The sequence below is a fragment of the Antechinus flavipes genome, chromosome 5 (assembly GCF_016432865.1).
Source record: "Antechinus flavipes isolate AdamAnt ecotype Samford, QLD, Australia chromosome 5, AdamAnt_v2, whole genome shotgun sequence".
Classification (NCBI taxonomy): domain Eukaryota; kingdom Metazoa; phylum Chordata; class Mammalia; order Dasyuromorphia; family Dasyuridae; genus Antechinus; species Antechinus flavipes.
This window is the reverse complement of record NC_067402.1, coordinates 169,648,876-169,672,519: the sequence shown is the minus strand read 5'-3', so window position 1 is coordinate 169,672,519 and position 23,644 is coordinate 169,648,876. Positions and strand designations below refer to the sequence as shown.

General features: G+C 32.5%; 1 protein-coding gene across 1 annotated transcript in view; it reads left to right on the top strand.

Moving 5' to 3' along the window:
• TAF3 (TATA-box binding protein associated factor 3) overlaps positions 1-23,644 on the top strand; it is a 244,318-nt gene that overhangs the window by 155,800 nt on the left and 64,874 nt on the right. Inside the window, exon 4 of the mRNA XM_052000587.1 lies at positions 7,693-7,775. Coding sequence (XP_051856547.1) covers positions 7,693-7,775 — 83 coding nt within the window. The remainder of the gene's footprint in view (positions 1-7,692; positions 7,776-23,644) is intronic.

The following is a 23,644-nucleotide window of genomic DNA, read 5'->3' as shown; positions in this document are numbered from 1 at the left end:
CTCTATTGGAACTGATTTGGTTCATCTCATTGCTGGAGAAGGCCACGTCCATCAGAATTGATCATCATATAGTATTGTTGTTGAAGGAGATAATGACCTTCTGGTCCTGCTCATTTCACTCAGCATCAGTTCGTGTAAGTCTCTCCAGGCCTTTCTGAAATCATCCTGCTGGTCATTTCTTAACGAACAATAATATTCCATAATATTCATATACCATAATTTATTCAGCCATTCTCCAATAGCCACTGATTCTTAAAATAATTTCTGAATTGTCCTGATTTCTAGAATCAGAGAATTAAAATAGAAATTGAAAGAATCCACCAATCACCTCCTGAAAGGGATTCCACAATGAAAGCTAAGAGAAAATGTTTCAAATATCCAGAAAGAAACAATTCAAGTATAATGGAACCACAGTCAGAATAACACAAGATTTAGCAGCTTCTACATTAAAAGATTGGAGGACTTGGAATATGATATTGCAGTGAGTATTGGGGCCAGGATTACAACCAGGAATCACCTACCCAGCAAAACAGAATATAATCCTTCAGAGGAAAAGGTGAATAATATTCAGTGAATAGAAGACTTTCAAATATTCATGATGAAAAGACCAGAGCTGAACAGAAAATTTGATTTTTTTAAATATAGGATGCAGGAGAAGCATATGGAGGTAATTAGGAAAGGAATATCATAAGGGACTTAATAAGGTTTATCTGTTTACATTCCTACGTGGGAGGATGATACTTGTAACTCATAAGAACTTTCTCATTAGGAAAGCTAAAAGGAGTGTATATAGATAAACAGAGGGCACAGGTATGAATATGAAGGGATACTATCTTTTAAAAAATAAAATTGAAGGGTGAGAGAGGAATGTACTGAAAGAAAGGGAGAGGTGGAATGACATAAATCATCATCCATATTCACAATAACTGTGGAGGGGAAGGGAAGTAAGTAACCTTTCATTAGAATTGGCTCAAAGATGAAATAATAAATACACTCAGTATGAGTATAGAAATCTGTCTTAAACTGCAGGAAAGTAAGATCACTGTATATCTGAGAATAGCTAAGTCATTTACAGTTAGTTATCATGTTATTTTGCTATTGCTTGTATACAATGTTCCCCTAGTTCTGTTCATTATATTTTGGATCAATTCATATAAGTCTTCCAGGTTTTTCTGAGCACATCCTGCTCTTCATTTCTTCTAGCAGAAGAGCAAAGGGTAATAGAAGAGAGGATATGAGCAGAGGGGTTAGTCAGAAGCAAAACACTTTTGAGGAGAGTCAGAGTGAAAGGAGAGGGAGAATAGAATAGATGGGGGAAATAGAGTTAGCAATAGGTAATTGTGAAAAGAATTTTGAAGCAAATTTCTCTGATGAAGGCCTCATTTCTCAAATGTGTAGGGAACCGAGTCAAATTTATAAAAAATAAAAGCCATATTCCAATTGATAAATGATCAAAGATATGAGCTGTGCCCAAAGGGCTATAAAATCATGTATATCCTTTGACCAAACTATCACTACTAGGGATGAATCTAAGAGATGAAAGGGGAAAAAAAAAAAAAAGAAGAAAAGGACTTGCATGAAAAATGTTTTTAACAGCTCTCAGGGCAAAGAATTGGTCATTGAGGACATGCCCATCAATTGGGGGCTGACTGAAAAAGCTGTGTTATGTGTTATGATGGAATATTATTGTTATATAAGAAATAATGAGACAGGTGCTCTCAGAAAAACCTGGATAGTCCTCCATGAACTCAAGCAAAGTGAAATATACTGTGTACAAAGTAATAGCAATGTTGTGGGATGATTTAGTTGTAAATGATTTTGCTATTCACAGCAATACAGCGATCTAAGATTACTCTGAAGAATGTATGATGAAAAATGCCGTCTGAATACAGATTGAAGCATGCTTTTTTTTCCCTGTAAATGGAAATGTTTAAGTTTTTAAAATTAGTATTAGTATTTTCTAGTTCATAATAAAAAAAAATTTTAAGTTGTACAAAAAAGATATTTAAGTTTAGAATTACAGTAAAGCCCCGAATCATGTTGCTGTATTATTAATCAATACTTAAACTTCAAATAATGAAATATTTTCTATGTTGAAGGCACTGTGCTAGGTTGGGGGACACAGAGAAACAGTGTTTGCTCTCAAACAACTTACATTCTACTTTGAGGAACACAATACACAGATACCTTTCTATTCAGGATAGTTATTGATTTTTCTCTGCCATCTTAGCTGTCTCCCATATAAGGCTTTTCTAAAATTTTGTTTAATCATTTCTAATTAAGAGAATATGATATTCCATTACATTAATGTAACATAATTTATTCAGCCATTTCCCAATTGATGGGTGCTTTTTTTTTTTAAACAATTCTATACTACAATGAGTGCCACTGTATATATTTTTATACATATGGGTCCTTTCCTTCTTTCTTTTATCAGTTTTGGAGTATATGCCTACTGGTAGTATTGCTAGGTCAAAGAAAAATATACAATGTAGTAACTTTGAGTGTACATTTCCATTTTGCTTTCTAGAATGGCCTGATCATCTCACAACTCCATCAGTAGTGCATTAATGTGCCTGTCCTACCATAGCTCTTCTAATAATTGTCATTTTCTGTAATAAATGTTGGAGAAGATGTGGTAAAATTAACATTACTGGTGGAGGTTGGTGGTAAAATTAGCATTGTAACCATTCTGGAGTGCAATTTAGAACTAGGCCTGAAGGGCTATAAAACTGTGATCCAGCAATATCACTACTAGGTTTCTGTCCCAAAGAAATCATTAAAAAGGGAAAAGGACCCACATGTATAAAAATGTTTAACATGGTTCTTTTTGTAGTGGCAAAAAATTGGAAATTGAGGAGATGTGGATCAATTGGGGAATGACTAAACAAGTTGTGGTATGTGAATATAATGAAATATTGTTGTTCTGTAAGAAATAATAATGAGGCAGATTTCAGGAAAACCTGGAAAGACATATAAACTGAAACTGGGTAAAGTGCGCAGAATCAGAAGAACTTTATACACAGTAACAGCAATAGTGTATGATGATTTATTATAATAGACTTAGGTCTTCTCAGTAATAACAGTGATCCAAGATATTTCCAAAAAACTCATGATGGAAAATACTTATGATGGATAACTTTTTCATCCAGTGAAGGAATTATTCAGTCTCAATGCAGATAGAAGCATGCTATTTTATTTTTTTCTTTTTGTTTTTTGTTTTTTGTGGTTTTTCCCTTTTGCTCTATTCTTCTTTCACAATATTACTAATGTGGAAATATCTTTGACATGATTGTACGTGTATAATCTATATCAGATTCTTGCTGTCTTGGGAAAAGGGCAAAGGAGAGAGGGAAAAAATTTTGGAACTCAAAATCTTACAAACATGAAAGTTGAAAACTGTACATGAAATTGAGAAAAAATACTACTATAAAATGCAAAAAGTAAATATCAAGGAAAAAATAATTGTCATTTTTCTTATTTGTTATCTTTGAAAATCTGGTGTGAGAAAGAACCTCAGTCTTAATATTCATTTCTTTTATAAGAGATCTGGATCATTTTTTAAAATTCTGGTTGATCAAAACTTGGCTTTCTTCTTTTCGGTACTTCCTATTTCTATTCTTTAGACACTAAATTCTTAATGGATCAATTCTCTATGTAGTTTCAAATTCTTCTATGTAGAAATTCAATTTCAATATCAAATTTTGATATCAATGAAATTTATTAAATTTTTTTTTCACAATTCACTTTTCTCTCTTTTTCTAATTGCATTGCCTTTGTGCAGAGCCTTTTTAATTTTATATAATCAGAATAACCAATTTTATCACCTTTTATGGTTTTTTATTCATCTTTTGATCAAAAACTCTTCCCTTGTTTACAGTGGTAAAAAAAAATATATCTCTTTGTTTTATCTTTTTTAAAAAATAGTTCAAATTTTTATCAGTGAAATTCATCGCAAATATTTTCTCCCAGTTCATTTTTTCTTCTTTTATTCAAACTACATTGCCTTTGTTCTGAATCTTTTCAGTTTTTATGTATTCAGAGTTGCCCATTTTATCTCCTTTTTATCTGTTGTTTGGTCAAGAGCTCTTTACCTCTCTATAGTTGGAAAACTTCTCTTTCTTTCCTTTTTCTAATTTCTGTTTAATATGACTTTTTGTATCTAGAGCATGTGTCCACCTGGAGCTTGTTGTGGTATATGGTATGAAGTGTTTATTTAAGCCTAATTTCTTTGAGACACCTTCCATTTTTTTCTAACAGTTTTTGTGAAATACTGAGTTCTGAACTCAGTAGTTTGTGTTGTTGGCTTTATCCATCATTCTTCTACTTTGTTTACATCCTTCTGGGTTATGTATATCAACTCTGTTCCATTAATCAACTTGTCTATTTTTAAAAATAGTACTAAATTATTTTAATAACTACTATTTTATTGTATATTTTGAGATCTAATAATATTAGCCAACTCTTCCTTCTTATATTTTTCATGATTTGCCTTGATGTCTTTGATGTTTTATGCCATTTTGTGAATTTTATTAGTTTTATAAAGAAATCCTTTGGTTGTGTGATTGATGTGACAATGTATCTATAAATTAGGTAGTATTGTGATTTTGTTATGTTAGCAGCCTAACAAGTAACTAATTTATCTCCAATTTTTAGTCTTCCTTTATTGTTATAAATACTGCTTCATAGCTGTAGTCTTACAATTATTATGTATGTTTTGGTAAGTGGACTCCCAGATATTTTATGAATTCAACAGTAATTTTGAATGGTATTTGATTTTCTAAATCATTCTTCTAAGTAACATGTAGAATGGATATTGATTTTTGTGGAGTTAATGTATTCTACTTTCTTGAAGCAATGCATTGTTTCCATTACATTTTTAGTTGAATCTTTGGGGAGATGGAAAGGAGGAAGAAGAAAGTATTCTTTTTAAAATTATTATTAGTATACTTTTTTATTTGCAACATATATACATAAGTAATTTTTCATCATTGACAATTGCAAGACCTTTTGTTCCAATTTTCCCCCTCCTTCCTCCCACATCGTCCTCCAGATGTCAGGTAGACCAATACATGTTAAATATGTTAAAGTATATGTTAAATACAATATATGTATACATAGCCATATAGTTATTTTGCTGCACAAGAAGAATTGGACTTTGAAATAATGTACAATTATTTGTGAAGGGAATAAAAAATGCAGGCGGATAAAAATAGAGGAATTGGAAATGCTATGTAGTGGTTCACACTCATTTCCCAGAGTTCTTTCACTAGAAAGGAAATATTCTAGATATTGGGAACAGTTTGGAATTAGACTAACAAGTCTGAAAAATAGCTGATAGTCTAATTTTACTATAATATAAAGTTTATGAAGGAAACTAATGAGAAAGAAAGAAGCAAGGTGAGCAAAGAATAAACATTTTTTAAGTGCCTACCATGTACCAGGCCTTCTGCTAAGTGCTGTACAAATATAATCCTGTTTGTTTTTCACACCCTGCAAGATAGGGGCTATTATTATTCCTATTTTACAATTGAGAAAACTGAGACAAACAGAAATTGAGTGACTAGCTCTGAGAGCCAGTAAGTTGTCTGAGACCAGATTTGAGCTCAAATGTCTCATACTCCAGAAATTTTACTAGAAGCATAGGGTGGAGCTAGATTTTGAAAGTTGTCAGATTACAGCCTGAGAATTTTGTATTTTAACCTAGAGAACTGGGGAACCATTGTTATTTTTTGGTGGTTAAATCCCATCCTGAGGAAAATTATTTTGTAGTTGTGGAAAGAATGGGATCAAATGTGTATCAATAATAAGTATCTAACTTTTAGCGTTCCATATTTGAAAGATGAACTCCCTGACTGACCTGGCTGGCAAACTGTATTCTTTACTTTGGAGTCTCATGAGTACCTCATTGGGTTAAGCAACAATACAAAATGGAACTGTAAATGAAGCTCTTACTCTATTGCCAAACACTAATTATTATTTCCCAGTCACATATAATCTGTATCAACCACTTGGTTCAGAGAAAAAAAGATTATTCAGATAAATTGTACCATATGTGCTGGACATTTCAGTGCTGCCTACTACTACACATTTACCTTATTTTACACATTTCCCAAAATCTCTATGTTAGAAAGGATCTTTGGAGACTTATCTAGGCCAGTCTATACCTGAACAGTAATCTCTAGTGCAATAAGCTTAATAAATAATCATTTAGTCTTTGCTTGAATATCTCTAGTCAAAAGCTATCTACTTCTTCCAGAGGCAGCCTATTCTACTTTTGGACAACTCTACTTATCAAGAGTTTTTCCTTTGATTAAGCTGAGATTTTCTTCTAGACAACTTCTACCCAGTGTTTGTAGAGCTATTGATTGTAGCCAAGCAGAACAGTAGTACCTTTTCACAGACCTTTGCAACTATTTGATGACAAGTAACAGCATATCACCCTCTTGAGTCCCTGAGTCTTCTCAAAATTAAACTGTCCTATTCTTTCATCACATCCTCAGGTAGTATGATTTCAGATCCTTCGGTTCATCATAGTCATGCCTTTAGATGTGCTTTGGCTTCTCTTAAAGTGAGGTGCTCTGACCTGTATACATTATTACAGATATGTTTGATCAGCAGAAAATGTAATCTTTCTGAAATTTTTGCCCCTTTAATCAGTAATTTATTCATTCTCCAATGATACTAGAATTGTGAAAAATCTGTTTCATTTCTCAGACATTCCATTCTCTCCTACTCCCATTCTTAATACAACATAGACATTACATTGGAAATTTGTCTCATTATATCCTAGACATGTAACATATGCATGTTTATACATTTCTCTCTAGTGAACTATGGGCATTGCCTGATAGAAGCTATTCTGAGCACTGAAATTCCAAAAAAGAAAGTTGGGAGGCTAACCGTCAACAAACACCTACCTGTTGTTAGTCAATATAACTATTGCCTACCCAAGCTAGAAATATGTTATCTTATTGAAATTTATTTCAAGTATCCTAGAGCAAAATGCAGCCCAGGTTTAAACTGAAAGAATAAGTCCTATCTTAAAAAACAAACAAAAACCTCTCCAGGTGAATGAATCATCTTCATTGGATTTAGATAAGAAAGGAAAGAAGAAAAGAAACAGATATTTATTAAATGCTATTTATTGCTTCCTATATTCCAGGAATTATGGATGATGCTAAGTGCTTTATTATCTCCTTGGAAACTCAGAATAACCTAGAGAGGTTAAATTGCATTTGAGAAAACTGAGGCATGATTTGCTCAGTCACACGGTTAATAAGTATTGGAGGCAAAATTTGAACTTGTGTCTTTCTGATTTCAGTCCCAGTGCTCTATCCACTATATTACTTACCTATTTTTATGTGATGCAGTATATCATTTACTATTTGACAATACTTTCCAAATTCAAGAAATTAACTTAAATTGATTTATTGTAATGTAATATAAGTTGTCATATTTATAATATGTAATAATAAAATAAAATCACAAAGTAATTTGTAAATCACTTAGCCTAGTCCCTGGCACATAATAGGTACTATATAAATGCTTTTCCTCTTCCCTTCCCCCCAAGTTAGTCATAGTTGCATCTTGAATGTGTTTATATAGTTCTTAAGAGGTGGGATAGAGAGAGAGGACTAGAATATCTTATTGAAAACTATGATTAATTTTCTAATGTGCTTTCTTGAACAGATAAAAGTAGAACCAGTTGTTCCAGCCCCATCACCAGTTATTCCCAGATTGACACTAAGAGTAGGTGCTGGCCAAGACAAAATGTAAGTACATCAAGTTTTGAATCCAATAAAGAAAAATAATTTTTTCTTAATTAAAAAAAAAAAACCTAAACCTTTTCAAGTTTTATCTAAAGTTTGGATTTGCAAATATTTTTTGGTATTTTTTTGGTATGTTTTATTTAAAAAATATTTGCTTCTTGATATATAGCTACTTTCACTCATTTTGATTTATAGGACTCATTTCAGTGTTGGTGTTTGACACTTTTAAAATAGAATTTAAAATCTAGTCTGATATATTTATAAGAAATCTATAAACTGATGAGAAAAGTTTTACTAATCTTTTGTTTTCTTTGTAATCTTTTGTATTTTGGACCCAAGAATTTACTTAGATTAGAAACGGAGCACAAAATTGGCCTTTTCATGTTCTCACTGGCTCATTTCATCCAAAATGTATTTTGCAGTCTTTTGCTAGTTCCTTTTCCATTTCCCAGTAACATGCACTAAAGTACTACAGTGTGGAGAAAAGTGGCCCCATGGGACAAAGGCTCTTTTTGTTTAAAACCAATTTTTCAGCAAAATCTGTTTTCTTACCAGTTAAAAGGAGGGAAGGAAGGCAAGCAGGCCGGGGGAGAGGAAGAAATCTTTTTTTTTTTTAAACAAATATGCAATTAAGTTGGACCAGTTCCTGCATTGTCCATGCACAACTTTCCATTATATTTTATTATGCACTGAACCTCTTTCCAGAAAGGTCCTGAAGTGTACAGTGTTCTTCCCTCTTCATAAAGTGAAGCACTATCTACAGTTCTCAACTCATTGGAGGACAAAGGAGCAAGGAAGCGGTCCTTTCTACAAATAGCACACTAAAGAACTACTCACTGTTATCTTCTGTACTAGACTTTCTTCTCAAAAAGGAAACTATTTCCTGTTCATTTATTCAACAGATAATTCACATTCTAACTTTTGAAAGAATTCTGCTCTAGATATTTAAATATATATGATAGATCATTTAGATTTATCATTTTCATTAGAGAAAGAAGGCAGAAATGCATTTGCCATGGAAAATCATCTGAGGTTGGTCTTCCATACCAAGAATATCTATTACTCTTTTGATGTTACTGAAACTTTTTTTCTCTCTTCTTCAGTAAGTCACTACTTGCCAGTGATACTGGACACCTCTCAGTTCCCTGTCAGAATTGAGAATTCTCAAGAATTCTATAGCCACATTTCTCTTGGAGATCTAGTACTTAAGACAGCATTAGGATTCTACCTGTAAGCATATACACTTTAAAAAAAAATTATTGATACTTTTTAAAAAATTACTATCATACCTTGAGATATTTCCTTCTACCATGTTGGACCATTCCTTGTAACAAAGAAATTTAGTAGTTATACAGTAATCTTGATGTGGGTCTAGTGGTAGAGAATTGAGGTGGGAATCCCCTCTGGTTGGCACACAGGTCCAACATGAAAGAATTTGTGAACCCGAAAAGTCTGAATGCCAAAAGGAATTTTTATTGGCACTGAGAAGCCAGCTTTGCGAGGAAGACAGACTTCTTAGTAACAAGAGGTCCTGTCAGGGAAATAAAGGTTATTTCCTTTAGAGAATGTCTTCACAGAGAGCATGAGTCCTGGGAGGCAGCTATGCCAAGAAGAGAGGTCTCTTGGCAAAGCATAATCCTGCTTTGGACTTCTGCAGAGATTTGGAGTTCAAAATTGTCTTTTCATAAGAAGTTTGTGCCTGGGGCATCCATTGTATGAGATGCAATACCCCCAGGCCTACATTTCCAGTTGAAAAAAGAGTACTTATCTTAGAGTTTCAAGCCACTCAGTAGAAATAGCAGGCCCAGATCTCCAACTGAATGAGACCACTTAAGTTAGAGCTATTGGGAGTGGTCCTGGGCTAATGTTCAACTTAACAAAGGGTTCAGCTAGTCCCCACCAAGATTTCCAACAGAATGAAACCACTTAACTGCCCTGAAGGATGGTCTCTGTCAGAGGAGAGTTTCAGAGTTCACCCCTATTGCTTCCCCCCAAAAGTCAAGGGGGACAGTTTCAGGGTTCACTCCCGCCATTCTGATTTTGTAGTCCTTTACCTTGTACTGATGGGGCTTGTTTTCAAGCCCTTTGGGGGCTTGAAGGGACCTTCAATGTTTTTTCACTTGTTCAGTTTGCTGAGCAAGTTCAGTTGCTTCCTTTTAGTGATCATTTCATTTGTTTTTTTGTGTAATGCCTTCTTATTTCACTACATCATTTCATGTAGACCTTCCTATGTTTCTCTGAATTCTTCATATCTGTCATTTCTACATAATAATATTCCATTGCATTCATATGCATAAGTTTTCAGCTATCCCCAGTTAAACAGATAAAAGAAAAAATAGCTTTTTCCTCCAGTTTTTTTGCATAGAAACAATAATTTTTTAATGAATATATATATATGTTTATGTAGTAATATAATTATTTCTATATATGCATAAACACATATACACATGCACCCACATACATGTACAAAAAATACCTTTTTTTGATTTCTTTTCCTACTTGTAGGGATTTGTGATGTGGATGTGAGTGATTTTTAGACATTTTTATTTTCTTGCCTGATTCATACCAAATTGTTATCCAGAGCAGCTAGAGTAGTTGGACCATTCATAGTCACCTCAATAATGTATTACTATAGTACTTTCCCATTTGGAGAACCAATGTTGTTAGTGACTTAATCTCTCATTTCATATGAGATTTGAAGTATTTAATCAAGGACAAATAAAGGAAACTCCTTCAGTGATTGTACCAGTTGTTTTTCTGTGGAGAGATAAATAATAAGCCAAATATATTTTGAAAGCATGGTTCTTTGTACAAATCAGATTTTTTTAAGTGATAAAAAATAAGGTGTTATTTCAAGTCTGTCACCTCTCTGACAGGTGGTAGGAGGCACTATTTATCTTCAACCCTCTGGACTCATGGTTTATCAATACATTGAGAATTCTTAACTCCTCTAAAGTTTATTTTCTCTGTAATGATGTTATCATTGTTGAAATTGAACTTCCAAATCTGCTCACTTCATTTTATGTCAGATCATAGAAATCTTCCAAGTTTCCTCTGAAACTGTCCATTTCATCATTTCTTATGACACAATAATATTCTGTTATATTCATATGCCATAAAAAGAGCTACTATAAATATTTTGTTCAGATGAGGCCCTTTCCTTTTTCTTTGATATTTTGGGGGCTTATTAATGGTATAGTTGGGTCAAAAGATGTGCACAATTCAGCGGCTTTCTGTGTTTGATTCCAAATTGTTTTCCAAAATGGCTGAGAAAATTCACAACTCTACCAACAGTGCATTAGTTCTCATTTTCCCGAAGTCCTTCCACTAGTTTTCATGTTCTTCTTTTGTCATCTTTGCCTTTCTGGTAGGTGTTAAATGGAACCTCAGACTTTTAATTTGAATTTCTCTAATTATTAATAATGTAAAGCACTTTTATATGATTACTGTTAGCTTGGATTTCTTTTTATTACATTATTTACTTCTGTTTATTTCCTTTGACTATTTATCTATTGGGAAGTGCTTCGTAGTCTTATGAATTTGAATAAATTATTTATATATCTTAAGATAGGAAACCTTTATTAGAGAAACTTATTGCAAAGATTATTTTCCTCTGTTAACAAATTTTCTAATTTTAACTGCATTAGATTTGTTTTTACAAAACATTTTCAATTTTAATCAAAATTGGCCATTTTATTTTCTGTGATCCTCTTTATCTTTTGAAAGTATATCACAAACCCTTCACCTCTTCATAAATCTGAATGAAAATTTACTTTCTCTTATAATTTGCTCATGATGTCACCATTTATGCTTCAACCTTATATGTATTTGGAGTTTATTTTGGCATATGGTATGCAATATTTGTCTGTACTTGCTTCTGTCTGTCAAATTACTTGCTTCTGTGTATTGTATACTTAATCTGATCTACAGATGAATTTATTTTTTAATTAGTTCCAAATCATTTATATAATTGCTAGTTTGTAATACAGTTAGAGCTCCAGTACTATTAGAGTCCTCTCCTTGTTAGTTGTTTTCATTATTACCTTAAAATTCTTATTCTTTTGTGGCTCCATAATTTCATTATTCTTTTTTTTTTCTAGCTACAAAATAATCTTTGGTATTTTGACATAGCACTCTATAAATATTTTACATAACACTTTTGATTAAATCTATCTATGAGCAGTTGACATTTCTCCAATTATTTAAGTCTATTTCTGAAAAAAACACTTAATAAATGCCTTCTGCAGTAAAGTTCTTCAATATTTCCTGGTGAGGTACAATCCCAAACGTTTTTTTACCTTCTGCAATTATTTTGAATGAAAGGTGTCAGTCTTGCTATTCCTGCTGGGTTTTGTTGATACTATATAGTGATATTGATAATTTAGATAACTTATTTTATATCTTGCTGTGTGGCTGAAGTGATTGTTTCAATTAATGGTTTTACTGAAGCTGAATTTTCTATAACTATATTATACTATATTATCTACAAAAAGCAATAATTTTATTTCCTCTTTGCCTATAAAGTAGTCTTTAAAAATCCAAATGTTACCAAGTTTTATTTTAGCTTCCAAAAATAGATATCAAGTACAGCTATTGTGTTGTTTTAAAGAAAATTGTGTTGTTTTAAAAACTAGATGACCAGCATATATACCAAAAGATAAAATCTCTTTTTCTGCATGTAAGTAGGAATCTGAGAATTAAATCTTTGTATATATTAAATATTCTTGTGGTTTCAGTTATAAGATTTCTACAAATGTGAGATGTTTTATAGAGGATATAAAGACATTTTGATGTTCCAAAAAAAAGTATACCAGTTAAATATGATCAGTGAGATATTTTTGTTATTTACCTAGCAATTCACCATAATTAAATTTCTTAAAGCCATCATATTTATTATGTATTTCTGTTTCTTTGCATAAAATAAATAAAAGTTAACTTTTATATCTTGCAGTAAAACAGCCTGAGAAAAGAAACAGCATGATATACTGGGTAGAGAGGTAGCCTCAGAGTCATTCAAGAAAATTATTTTTTCCCCAGATATCATCTGTAAATCATCCTTGTCCTGTGAAAGGAGTGGGTAGAAGGAAAGAGAAAGAGAATAAGCTTTTATATATATATATATATATATACATATATATATATATATACAGAGAGAGAGAGAGAGAGAGAGAGAGAGAGAGAGAGAGAGAGAGAGAGAGAGAAAGAGAAAGAAAGGGGGGGGGCAGACAAAGACAAACATAGGTAGAAAGTGCACACCTACTATATGCTATAGGCATTCTGCTAAACGTTACAAATACAAAGACAAAAATGAACCAGTTCCTGCCCCAAAGGATCTTACATAGAGATGGCACCATGTACAAAAATAAGCATAGCTGGAGGTTTCAGGAAAGGTTAACCAGTTTTTTTTTTTTAAACAAAGGAATCCCCAAACTAAAGGTTTGAGTACTTTCCAGGCAGTAGAGACAACCAGTGCTAAAGAAGAGATATGGGAAATGGGGTATTGTGTGAGGAACAGTGAGGCATTTTGGCTGCTCATAGACTGTGTATGGATGGAGAAGTATGCATAATAAGATTGAAAAGGGGGGTTGGATCCAGATTATGAAAGTCTTTAAAAGCCAGAAAAGTACGTATTTGTTCCTGGAGGTAAAGTTGGGGATTGAGTGCAGGAGTGATATGGTCGCTGGAAAAAAAAATACTTAATACTATTTGTTTCTTTGTGTTGCATTATACTAAGTGTCAAAGGTGCTGGATCTTCTGGAATTAAATTTGATCCCTGAAGTCTTGGCCTTTCCTTAGTTTGCAGTCTTTTTGACTCCAAAGATGATATGAGACCCTGGTTGGGTGGCTCAGGAAAATTGTTCTAATTCTTAATCCTTTATTTTACAAATGAGAAAGCTAAAGTTGAGAGATTAAGAGATTAGCTCATAATTGTTTCACCTCCATGATTTTGAATGCTGCTAGTTCCTTCTCCATAATCTTCTGGTTTTTCATCTATATATATCTGCCTCATTTCTCCTCAATACATCCATCTAATCCCTATATCCTTTCCTGTTCTCTCAAGCCATCTCCCTTGTTCTAACTTTATAATCTCTCTTTTTGATATTCTTATTAATTAATTCAACCATGTATTGTTTTTCATCTTTGATTCATTTTCCTGCTATGTCCTTTTGTTCATGTCCGGTCAGTCTTAGTGATCACTATCCTGCCAGCCAGTTTGACCCAAAACCTTGAAATTTGTTATGATTTCTCTCTAATATTTATGCCATCTATCCAATCTATTGCCAAGTCTTATCATTTCTGCTTTCACATCTCTCATATACATTCCTTGTCTCAATTAAAAGATTCTGATATTGTATAACTGAGAGAAGTTTTATGTTTAAACAATGAGTATTTAGGATCATAGAGAAGGGACCTTAACATTCAGCCACCTTATTTTAGAGTTGAGAAAACTGAGACCCAGCAAGGTACCCAGGGTCATACAGATACTTAGTAGGAGAGCTGATGATCATTGAAACTTGTAATCTACCAGAAGTAATCCAGTCTACTTCCTTTTATTCCATTCTAGACTCAAGTCATTGTCCGAGTTGTTTTCAGTCTATCTGCAGTGTCTACCTCAGATATTTCTACTAATTTATTATTATATAGTTGATAGTGCCACTTGTCATAAATAGGACTCTAGATAGTTTGCATCCTTTCGGTTAAATTCAACAAGCATTTAAGTATTTACTATGTTTCCTATATGGATTGTTTTAAATAATTATGCATCTTATTGAAGAGATATTCTAATATTCTAAGGCTTGATGCAGTATAAGTCCTATATCTACTCACCATATTTAGAGATTCCTGCTTCTTTGAGGATCTCAAATAAAACATCTTCATTACAATGATGACTAACTTTGTGGAACATTTGTCTTCTTGATATAAACCATGCTTATGCTCTGTAGAATACCATTTATAAAAGCTTGTTAGCTCTCTTTTCATATTTCCATCAAGGATACTATTGATACACATATAGATCATATTTTAAAAGATTTTTGTAATTGTTTTCTATAGTTTTTATTTTACTTTTTAAAAAATATATTGAAATAGCCCGTGGTTTTTTTATTATTTTATTATCTTCCCTATAGTGAATTATACATTATGTAAAAAGTTAGGCAGAAGCCAAATTTATAATATGTAAAATATAATTGCATTACTAGTGATTAACCCAGAGCTAACTTCCTATTCAATCGTGTTCTCAATCAATGATACTGACTATTAGAATGGATTTTAGAAACATTAATTTGCAGAGGAAGTAATAACCCTGGATAGATAACTGCAATAAGACTTAGGGCAGGAAATTTGAGGAAGATAAGATGTATAAAATTTTGTAAACGAGACCAGTCTGGGTTTTGGATCTATATTGGCAGATATATTATATGATGGAAAGAACAATGTATTTGGAGTCAGGATGTTGAAAATCTCAGTTATGTCCCCACTTGCATGATGACCAAGGCATTTTATCTTTCGGATCCCTCTCTTAAATTAGGTTACCATAAGGATCCCTTTCAGTTTTAAAGGTTATGGTCGTGTGTTGAGTATAGTAAAGTATCCTTTTCTCTTTCCCACTATGTTCCTGTCATTGTATTGTGACTACCTAACATTTTCACTGATAGATCATTACTTTGGGGAGGAATAATTTAATAAACTAGTAATGACCAGTTCTATATCAGTAAAGTTTAGCTTAGTTAGGAACTAATTAGTTTAGTTTAATAAGTAAATTAATGGTACACCTAACAAGTGAATTAAGGAAAATAACTGAAAAAAATAAGAAAATAGTTACATTAATAACAGTTCTCAAAGTAATAGTTTTACAAACTATGTCACAAAGCAAAAAATGATGTTGAAAATATATTGAGGATATCTAGAACTCTGATATTAAAATTATTTGTCTTAACCTTCCCTGCCATTCCAATTATATAAATAACAATCCTTGGGACAAAATAAATTATGACACAAGTGCTGGTCAACAGTAGTACTTGAGACAGTTTTTGTTGGAACTCTATCACCATACTACCTTTTTTTCTTTACCCCATTTCTTCTTTTATTCTTTCTTCTTTTATCACACTCCATGTGCTTCAGGCCTAGTGACATTATTTAGTCTAGATGTGTCAGACATTTGATCCTGTTGCCCACAATATTCTTGAGTGCAACTAGAACCAGATTAAAATGTAATTGGGAAATGTTTAATAAAATGAAAAATAATGTAGTGAATCATAACATGTTTTAAAACTTAGTCAATACATGATCCACAGAGATCCTTAGGTAGGTAGATTAGACCTCTATTTTTATTTAAGTGTGATGCCTCTGGTTTAGTTCTTTTTCTTGCATTTAAAAAGAAAAAACTTGCTAATTCTGATGTTGGAAATATAGATCTAATTTTAATCAATAGAAAAATGAGTAATCTAATTTCATATTCAGGTTTATTTTGTTAAAAAAAAATCTTTTTTTTTCTGTCACTTAATACTTGTTACTGTCTTTCTGACCCAGTTTCTTTTAGTGTCTTTTAGTTAGAAGAAGAAAATACATTGAACAGTTCATTGAAATGTAAAAATTTTGCATAACAAAAATGAAAATTTAACCTACTATTACTCTGTTGAGTTTTGATCAAATGTTGTTATATTAGCTTTTGTCAAAAGTTAGCCATAACACATATGATAAGGAATTTAGGGCCTTCTATCTAGAAGCCAGTAACAAGAGATGAAATAAAGGTACATAGGATCCCTGAATTATCTTAAGTTCCTTAGAGTAACTTTGCAGCTTAATTTATTAACTAATTAAAGTATATGCATTTTTCTGCAATTAAAGGTATTTTTATAAATTATGTAATAAGATCACTTCAAGGTTATTCTTTGAGAAATTAATGAATAATAGTCATTGCTTCCAAATGATAAGCAATATCTAATACCAGAATTATAGATTTCTTTGGGAGGAGGAAGGCATCTTAAAAACTCATCAAATTCAGATCTCTCCATTTATAAATGAGGAAGCTAAACTTGAGAGATTAAGTGACTTGCCTAGGGACACACAGCTACAAAAAATTATTCATATTGACTATAATTACTTATAATAGCTTTTAAAAATAATATTATTATTTATCAGTGATTTCTAAATTTCATTTTTCACTTCTTTTTTTAGATATTATTTTGTACTCTTTTCCAACTTGGATTTTTTAAAATTTGCAAATAATTCCAGAATATTTCTAGTATTTATGCTCTTTTTTTTTTTTTAATGTAATGATTTCTAGTGACACACAGCTAGGCCCATCACTGGATTTCTTCTATTAAGGATGATTCTTTCACTGAAACAGCCTTCTATTACTAAATATTTTTAAAATGTTACTGTTTTTACATGAATCATACAATTTTCTTTATTAATTTTCAGAATTTAGCTTTGAAGGCTTGAGCCTAATGACTTTTTCATAAGTTATACTTTCTACTTCATTTATTATTATTATTATTTTTAAAAGAATGTAAGTTAAATATATTGGACTACTTGCCGTCTAGGGGAGGGGATGGGGGAAGTAGTGGAAAAATTAGAATACAAGTTTTGCAAGAGTTAATGTTGAAGAATTATATATGCATATGTTTTGAAAAATAAAAAGCTATGGAAAAAAATTTAAGTTAAAACATTGATCTTCCATTTAAAACAAAACAAAAGTTTAAGAGAAGTTTTAGTATATAAAAGCATGCAGAGACATTTGTACTCTTTCTCCAAATTGGATTTTTTTTTAAATTTGCAAATAATTCCAAAATAGGTTCCAGTGCCTTCTGGTATGTATATCTTTCTTTTTCTTTCTTTCCCTTTTTTTGGATGTGGGGGGTGTAGGGATGTAATGATTTCTAATGAGACAGCTATGGGTGTTGCTGGATTTCTTCTATTACAGTTCTTTCACCAAAACAGCCTTCTAGCTAAGGCTAGCTCACCATTTATCATATTATGGAAGGGAATTAGTTCTTTAGATAGAGATTGGTTTTTTAAATTTTTCTCCTTATATCTCCAGTCTGTAAAGCACAGGGCCTAGTGAAATAGGTGCTTAATAAATACCTATTGAATCTATTAAATGAATGAGTTCTTAAATTAGCCTAAAAGTAAAAAATCCTGTGATTTCCATTCACTTATTTCACTCAGAATTCAATGTCCCATAAATCTTCAACTTAATGATGAGAAGATCTGGTCATTTTAGAAATGGTATACAAGTATACCCTTCACTAGTGTCACTTGTTGAATTCTTGAAAATCATCTTGGGTGAAATGACATTACCAGGGACATTTAGTTCCGTAATAACTAGTATAAATGGACCACAGACCAAAAATAGTGTTGCAACAAAGTTTTAAAATTTTACCGTGATTACTGATTATGATATAACAAGGTTATTTTATGTCTTCATGAAGTGACATTGAATTTGTAATTAAGGGCAAAACTTATAATAAAATATATTTAGACTAAAGGACATTGTTGAATCAAATTTATTTGAAACAAAAATATTTTATATAGCTCCTTTAGGTTTGCAAAGAACTGTATCATTTAATCTTTAGAGCAATCCTGTGAGGTAGGTGTTGTCATTATTTCTATTTTGCAGATGAACAAACTATATATACTATGCTAGAACTACCAATTTGCAAGGAAGTGAACTTTAAATGTGATTTAGAGTATTAATTCATCTAACCCTGAACACCCTTTTGCAGAATTTTTTTCTCTGTAGATTTATTCTATTTTAAGGTTACCTTAAATGGAAAGAGTAGAGTTTGGTTTGATTTCTCACTCATTTGCTTTTCAAATAAGTGACAAGTTGTATCAGTAATCTTGGCTTAAAAGCAACATAGCAGTAAGTTGTGACGTTGAGGTGTGAAAAATGAGGGTTGAGAGATCCCCTCACAGCAATGGTGTCCCCTAGTCTAGCCACAAGCTTTGTGAAAGAATTCACAAACCTGCATGAAAAAGGCAAGGTTTGTGACAAAAAGTGGGTTTATTACACTGAGAAGAAAATATTTTCATCAGCAGGCAAAATCCTGTTAGGACTTTTGCAAAAGTCTGGGCACACATCGTTTGATTTTTTGAATTCTTTTGGCCAGAGTGCAGGGTGGTGATTATGCCCCGTCCAAGATCTCCAATTGAATTCGAGATTACTATCTGGGAGTTTTTCCTATGAACAGTAGAGTGGGGCCCCTCCCAGAAGCCGGAGGATTTGAGACCTAGGACTACTCTCCCCCCAAAGATTAAAGGGGACACTATTTACATCATTTCCAACCCTCCTCCCCTCCCAAAGATCAGGGGGACAGTTTATATCAGTGACATTTCCCAAAGGTCTTTGAGGAAAAACTAAGGTCCCTTTTAAGAATGGAGAGACACCAGGGGTACAGTGGGAAAAAGCACTGCATTTGGAGTTAAAGACCTAGGTTCAGATATTAGCTCTGCTACTTATCATTTGTATAACTTATCTGCAAAATATCTACAGCATCTGCCTATTAATCTATAATCCAGTGATCCATGGTGCACTCAAGTATTTGTGTTTTTTTAAAGAATTTTTAAGATTAAGAATCACTAATCCAATTGCCTTGGTTTACAGATGTGGAATTCCAAAGATGTTAAATCACCTAAGGCTACACAAATGGTGAGCAGCAAACCCAAAATCTCAAACCCAGGCCTTTTGGTTCCAAGTGCTGTTCCCATTGTATGATAAGCTGTCTTCCTGTGGAGGAATTTCCCATTTTCATTAGAGAGATTGGACTAGATGATTTCTTTTAATTCTAAGATTCCATAAATCTTTTGATTTCTAAGTTCATTAAAAGTTCTACAGAGAGAAACAGCAAGACATAGTGGTCAAGGGTTGACCTTGAAGCCATTAAGATGTAAGTTTGAATATAGCCATTAAGCTGATCCATATCATATTATAATTTTTGCAAGTTCTTTATATTACCTTATTCCTTAATATTTCTTATATAAACAGACTCAATTTTTAACTTTGTAGAATATACAGTTATCTCAAGTAATTTCATTTAGAGATCTTAGCCATTCTACTGTTATTTCCATTTGAGATATTACCTCATATCACTTGAATTTTGATGAAATTTTGCAGTTTATGTATATAATACTACAACAAAATAAATGACACAAAAGATGCAGTATTTTCAGTAAGAAAATGTCAGGAAAAATAGCTTTAGGTTTTGAGGAGTGCTATTAGTACTTTTAGTGCTGTTAGTAAAAACAAGGGGAAAGATTATAATCAAAGCTTTTCCATCTTAGTTGTAAACAATTACAGCAGTTCTTGCGTGGATGCCACATTAGAAGACTTGGGGAAAATTTACTAGATTCCATTCTAATGCAATTAGAGCTAATTTTGTTCTTTAAATGAATAAAAGGTCACCTAGTAAATCTAGCTTATCTTTAGTCCAGGCTTCAATAAATTGTTTTATTTAATTTGTTGTAAAAGATCTTATCCTTAATGGTTCTAACTCTTATTAGTTCACTTAGGTTTTAAAATATTTATGACCACCTTTTTTAGATATGATTTGAATGATAGTTAGAAAGTTTTTCTCTTCCCTGTTATCAAGGCACAGAATCACTAATTGAGTGACTATGGAAAAGTACTTAAGATTTGTTATCTAGAGGAAGCTGATGTAGACTTCCTGAATTTTAATGTCCTCTAACCTGTGATGGACAGATAATTCAGCAATATTGCTGTGGCTTTTAGATTATTGTTTGGTTATTCTCCCTCTGTGTCTTTCCTCCCCCTCTCCCCTAATAGATCCAACTACTCTCACTTTCTGTTTTTAAAAAAAGAATACTTACCTATTGATGAAAATACTTAGGTACTCTTCTTAATACTGCAATCAACATAAAAACTTTAAATTGTGTTCTTTCATTCCTGATTTCCTGATAATATCTGATACTTAAAATTAATTAAGAATATTTCCATGAAAGGTTTCTGGAGTATTAGACAATTGATTGTTTTTCTTTAGGTATTCTGCTTATAAGGTAGATGCTTTGTGGCATAGTACCATTTTTTACAGTTTGCTGTTCCTCTAATTCAGTCATTCAGTTCTGCTCCTAAAAGTGCTAGGTAAAAAGTCAGTGTTTAGCTATAATTCTATAAACTCTCTGAATAGAGTATGAGCACAACTGTGTGTATTCCTGCCCATACAAAAAAGCTATTTATTTCTGGAGTCTAGAAGAGAACAGTTTGCTTTACTATAATCACAACTATTGAACCATACTTTAAAGTAGATGATCTTCATTCTAGAAGCTTATATACGTCTGCATTAGTAACAAAATAAGATTGGATTTTGGACAATTTAAAAGTAGTTCTTTGTGTTTACCAAGAAGAGGGATTGTGGAAACACAATTTTGAGCCCAAAATGAAGCAGGAGACCACTTGGAGGAGGGGAGCTATTCAATATGATCTAACCCCTTAGCTATAAATGTATTATTTAATTCTTTAAGTGATGAAGCACAGCTAGCTACCCCATGTAATAGATCATGCTTAAATCGAAACAAGTAGAAAGATTACATTACAAAGAATGATAGTCTAGTAGATCAGTGATCTCTTCCACATGACTGTAACAGCCACAGAGGTGCAAACTGTTTTGAGCATTGCTACCAGATGTTTCAATCAGTCAGTGAATTGCCTACTATGGGCTAAGCATTGCATTAAATTCTAGCATTATCAAGAAAGGCAAAAGACAGTCTAACGGAGGAGACAATATGTAAACACTGTCTACAAGTTATATCTGTATGTACAAGTTATATGCAAGATAAATTGGAGATCATCAACAGAGTGAAAACAGAATTAAGGAGTAGCAGGAAAGGCTTTCTGTAGAATATGAGATTTTAGCTAGGACTTGAAGGAAGCCATTGTTGTCCCAGTCACTGAGGTTTGATGACCTTGACTCTTATTTTGTTTTTGCTTCTGGGTAACCAGTGTGTTGCCAGATCTTGTCCTTTCTTTCTTCACATCCCATGTACATTTCTTCTTTCCATTAAAACACCATCTTGGGGTAGACACTTGTGATCTCAGTCCTGGATATGTCAGTCACTTTCTGGCTAGTCTCCCTCAAATCTCATCCCATCCTAATAAACTCTCTACTCAGTTGCCATAGCAACCTTACTGAAGTCCAGGACTAACCACATTCTCTTTCCCCACATTCCCACTCATCCCCAGTTTTTCTCTTACCTCTAAGATCAAATACAGAATCTTTTGTTTGACTTTTAAAGTCCTTCTCAACCTATTTCCTACTTTCCAAGGCTTGGAAAAAACTCCCTTCCCCATGCTTCCTAATTCAGCAACACCTGTCTTGTTACTACTTCTCACTTGATTCTACATCTCACAGCTCCATGTTTTTTTACTGCTTCTGTTATGCTTCTTCTCCCCTCTACTTTATAACTTCCCTAGTTTCCTCTAAGAGTCACTTCAAATCCCACTTTCTGAAAGAGATCTTTTCCTATCCCCCTCATTCTTAGTGCCTTCCTTAAGAGCACAGCATATATATATGTGTGTGTGTGTGTGTGTGTGTGTGTGTGTCTCCAGGGGAGAGAATGAGATTGGTCATTTTGAGTAACCCTGTCTCACTTAAATCCAGTTCACCTTCAAGTCAAGACATCAACTTCCCAATGTCATTGGGCCTCTTTGAGAATGAAAGACAAACAGCATTCTATGTTCATAGTTATTTACATGTTAGAAATAAGGGTCAACTTCCTTAAGGTCAGGGACTGTATATTGACCTTTGTATAGACAGTGCTTAGCACAGTGTCTGACACATAATTAGCACTAAATTAAAGCTTGTTGTTTGACTAACTCAAATTAATTAGGTTCTACCTATTTAATTTGATAAGCTTTCTCCCCTCTTCTCCCCAGGGTAACTAACTTATCCACTCATAATCTTTTCAAAGATTTTCTGAGTTACAAAACTTATAAAAATTTCCTCTTATCTCAGATGTTTTTTAAACAAACAACTTTTGGTGTTCTATAATAGCCATTGATAGCATGTAATAAGGAGCTGTGCTAATAAACAGTTATTTTCCTCTTTGTTTATATGGAATATTGTGTCATGTTAACTTGAAGAAGGGACTATATGAAAATTATAGTCTATCTGAAATATTTTTAAGGCTTTTTTAAGACAGCATAATTGCATTTTTTTACTGGTAAATCAGGGTTGTTACATAAACAGTTTTTATTTAGTAATTGGGATTTTTCATGTCCCATTTAGAAGATGATATTAATCTTAATTCTCACTATATTGCTGAATCCAGCAGTTAGATATTTAATTTTTGGTGATTGCCTAGATAAAAACTTGTCATCACAAATTTAAATATTGTATATATTACCTATTTTTAGTTATTGTATAAATTGACATCTATATCTAATATCAAACTCTGTTTGAAATGTTTATTAAAGTGTCAGGTTTCTTGACTTAACTTTAGCTTAACTCTTATTAGACTTTGATAAGACTTTAGTTAAATTGCTTTACATTTATTTTTAGATACTTTGTAGTACTGTGAAACATGATTAAGACCTGTGTGAGTGAATGGATATTTAATCACATGTAGTTTGGAAGACATTTAAATGAATCAGCTTAGTTTTGATCAGTGTGAAAACCTACTTCATATTAAGAATGGGAATATCTTCCATACTGCATGCACCCAGTATATAAAAACAAAAACAACTGTCATTTCAAGCAGCACATTATGGGAAGAGACAATATGTGCACATATATGGTCATAAAAAATAAATACAAGATAATTAGGGATATGCTCCTAAATGTCAACAATCAACTCTATAGGAAAAAAAATACATATGATATATTTAAGTTTAATCTGCATTATTACCATTTTCT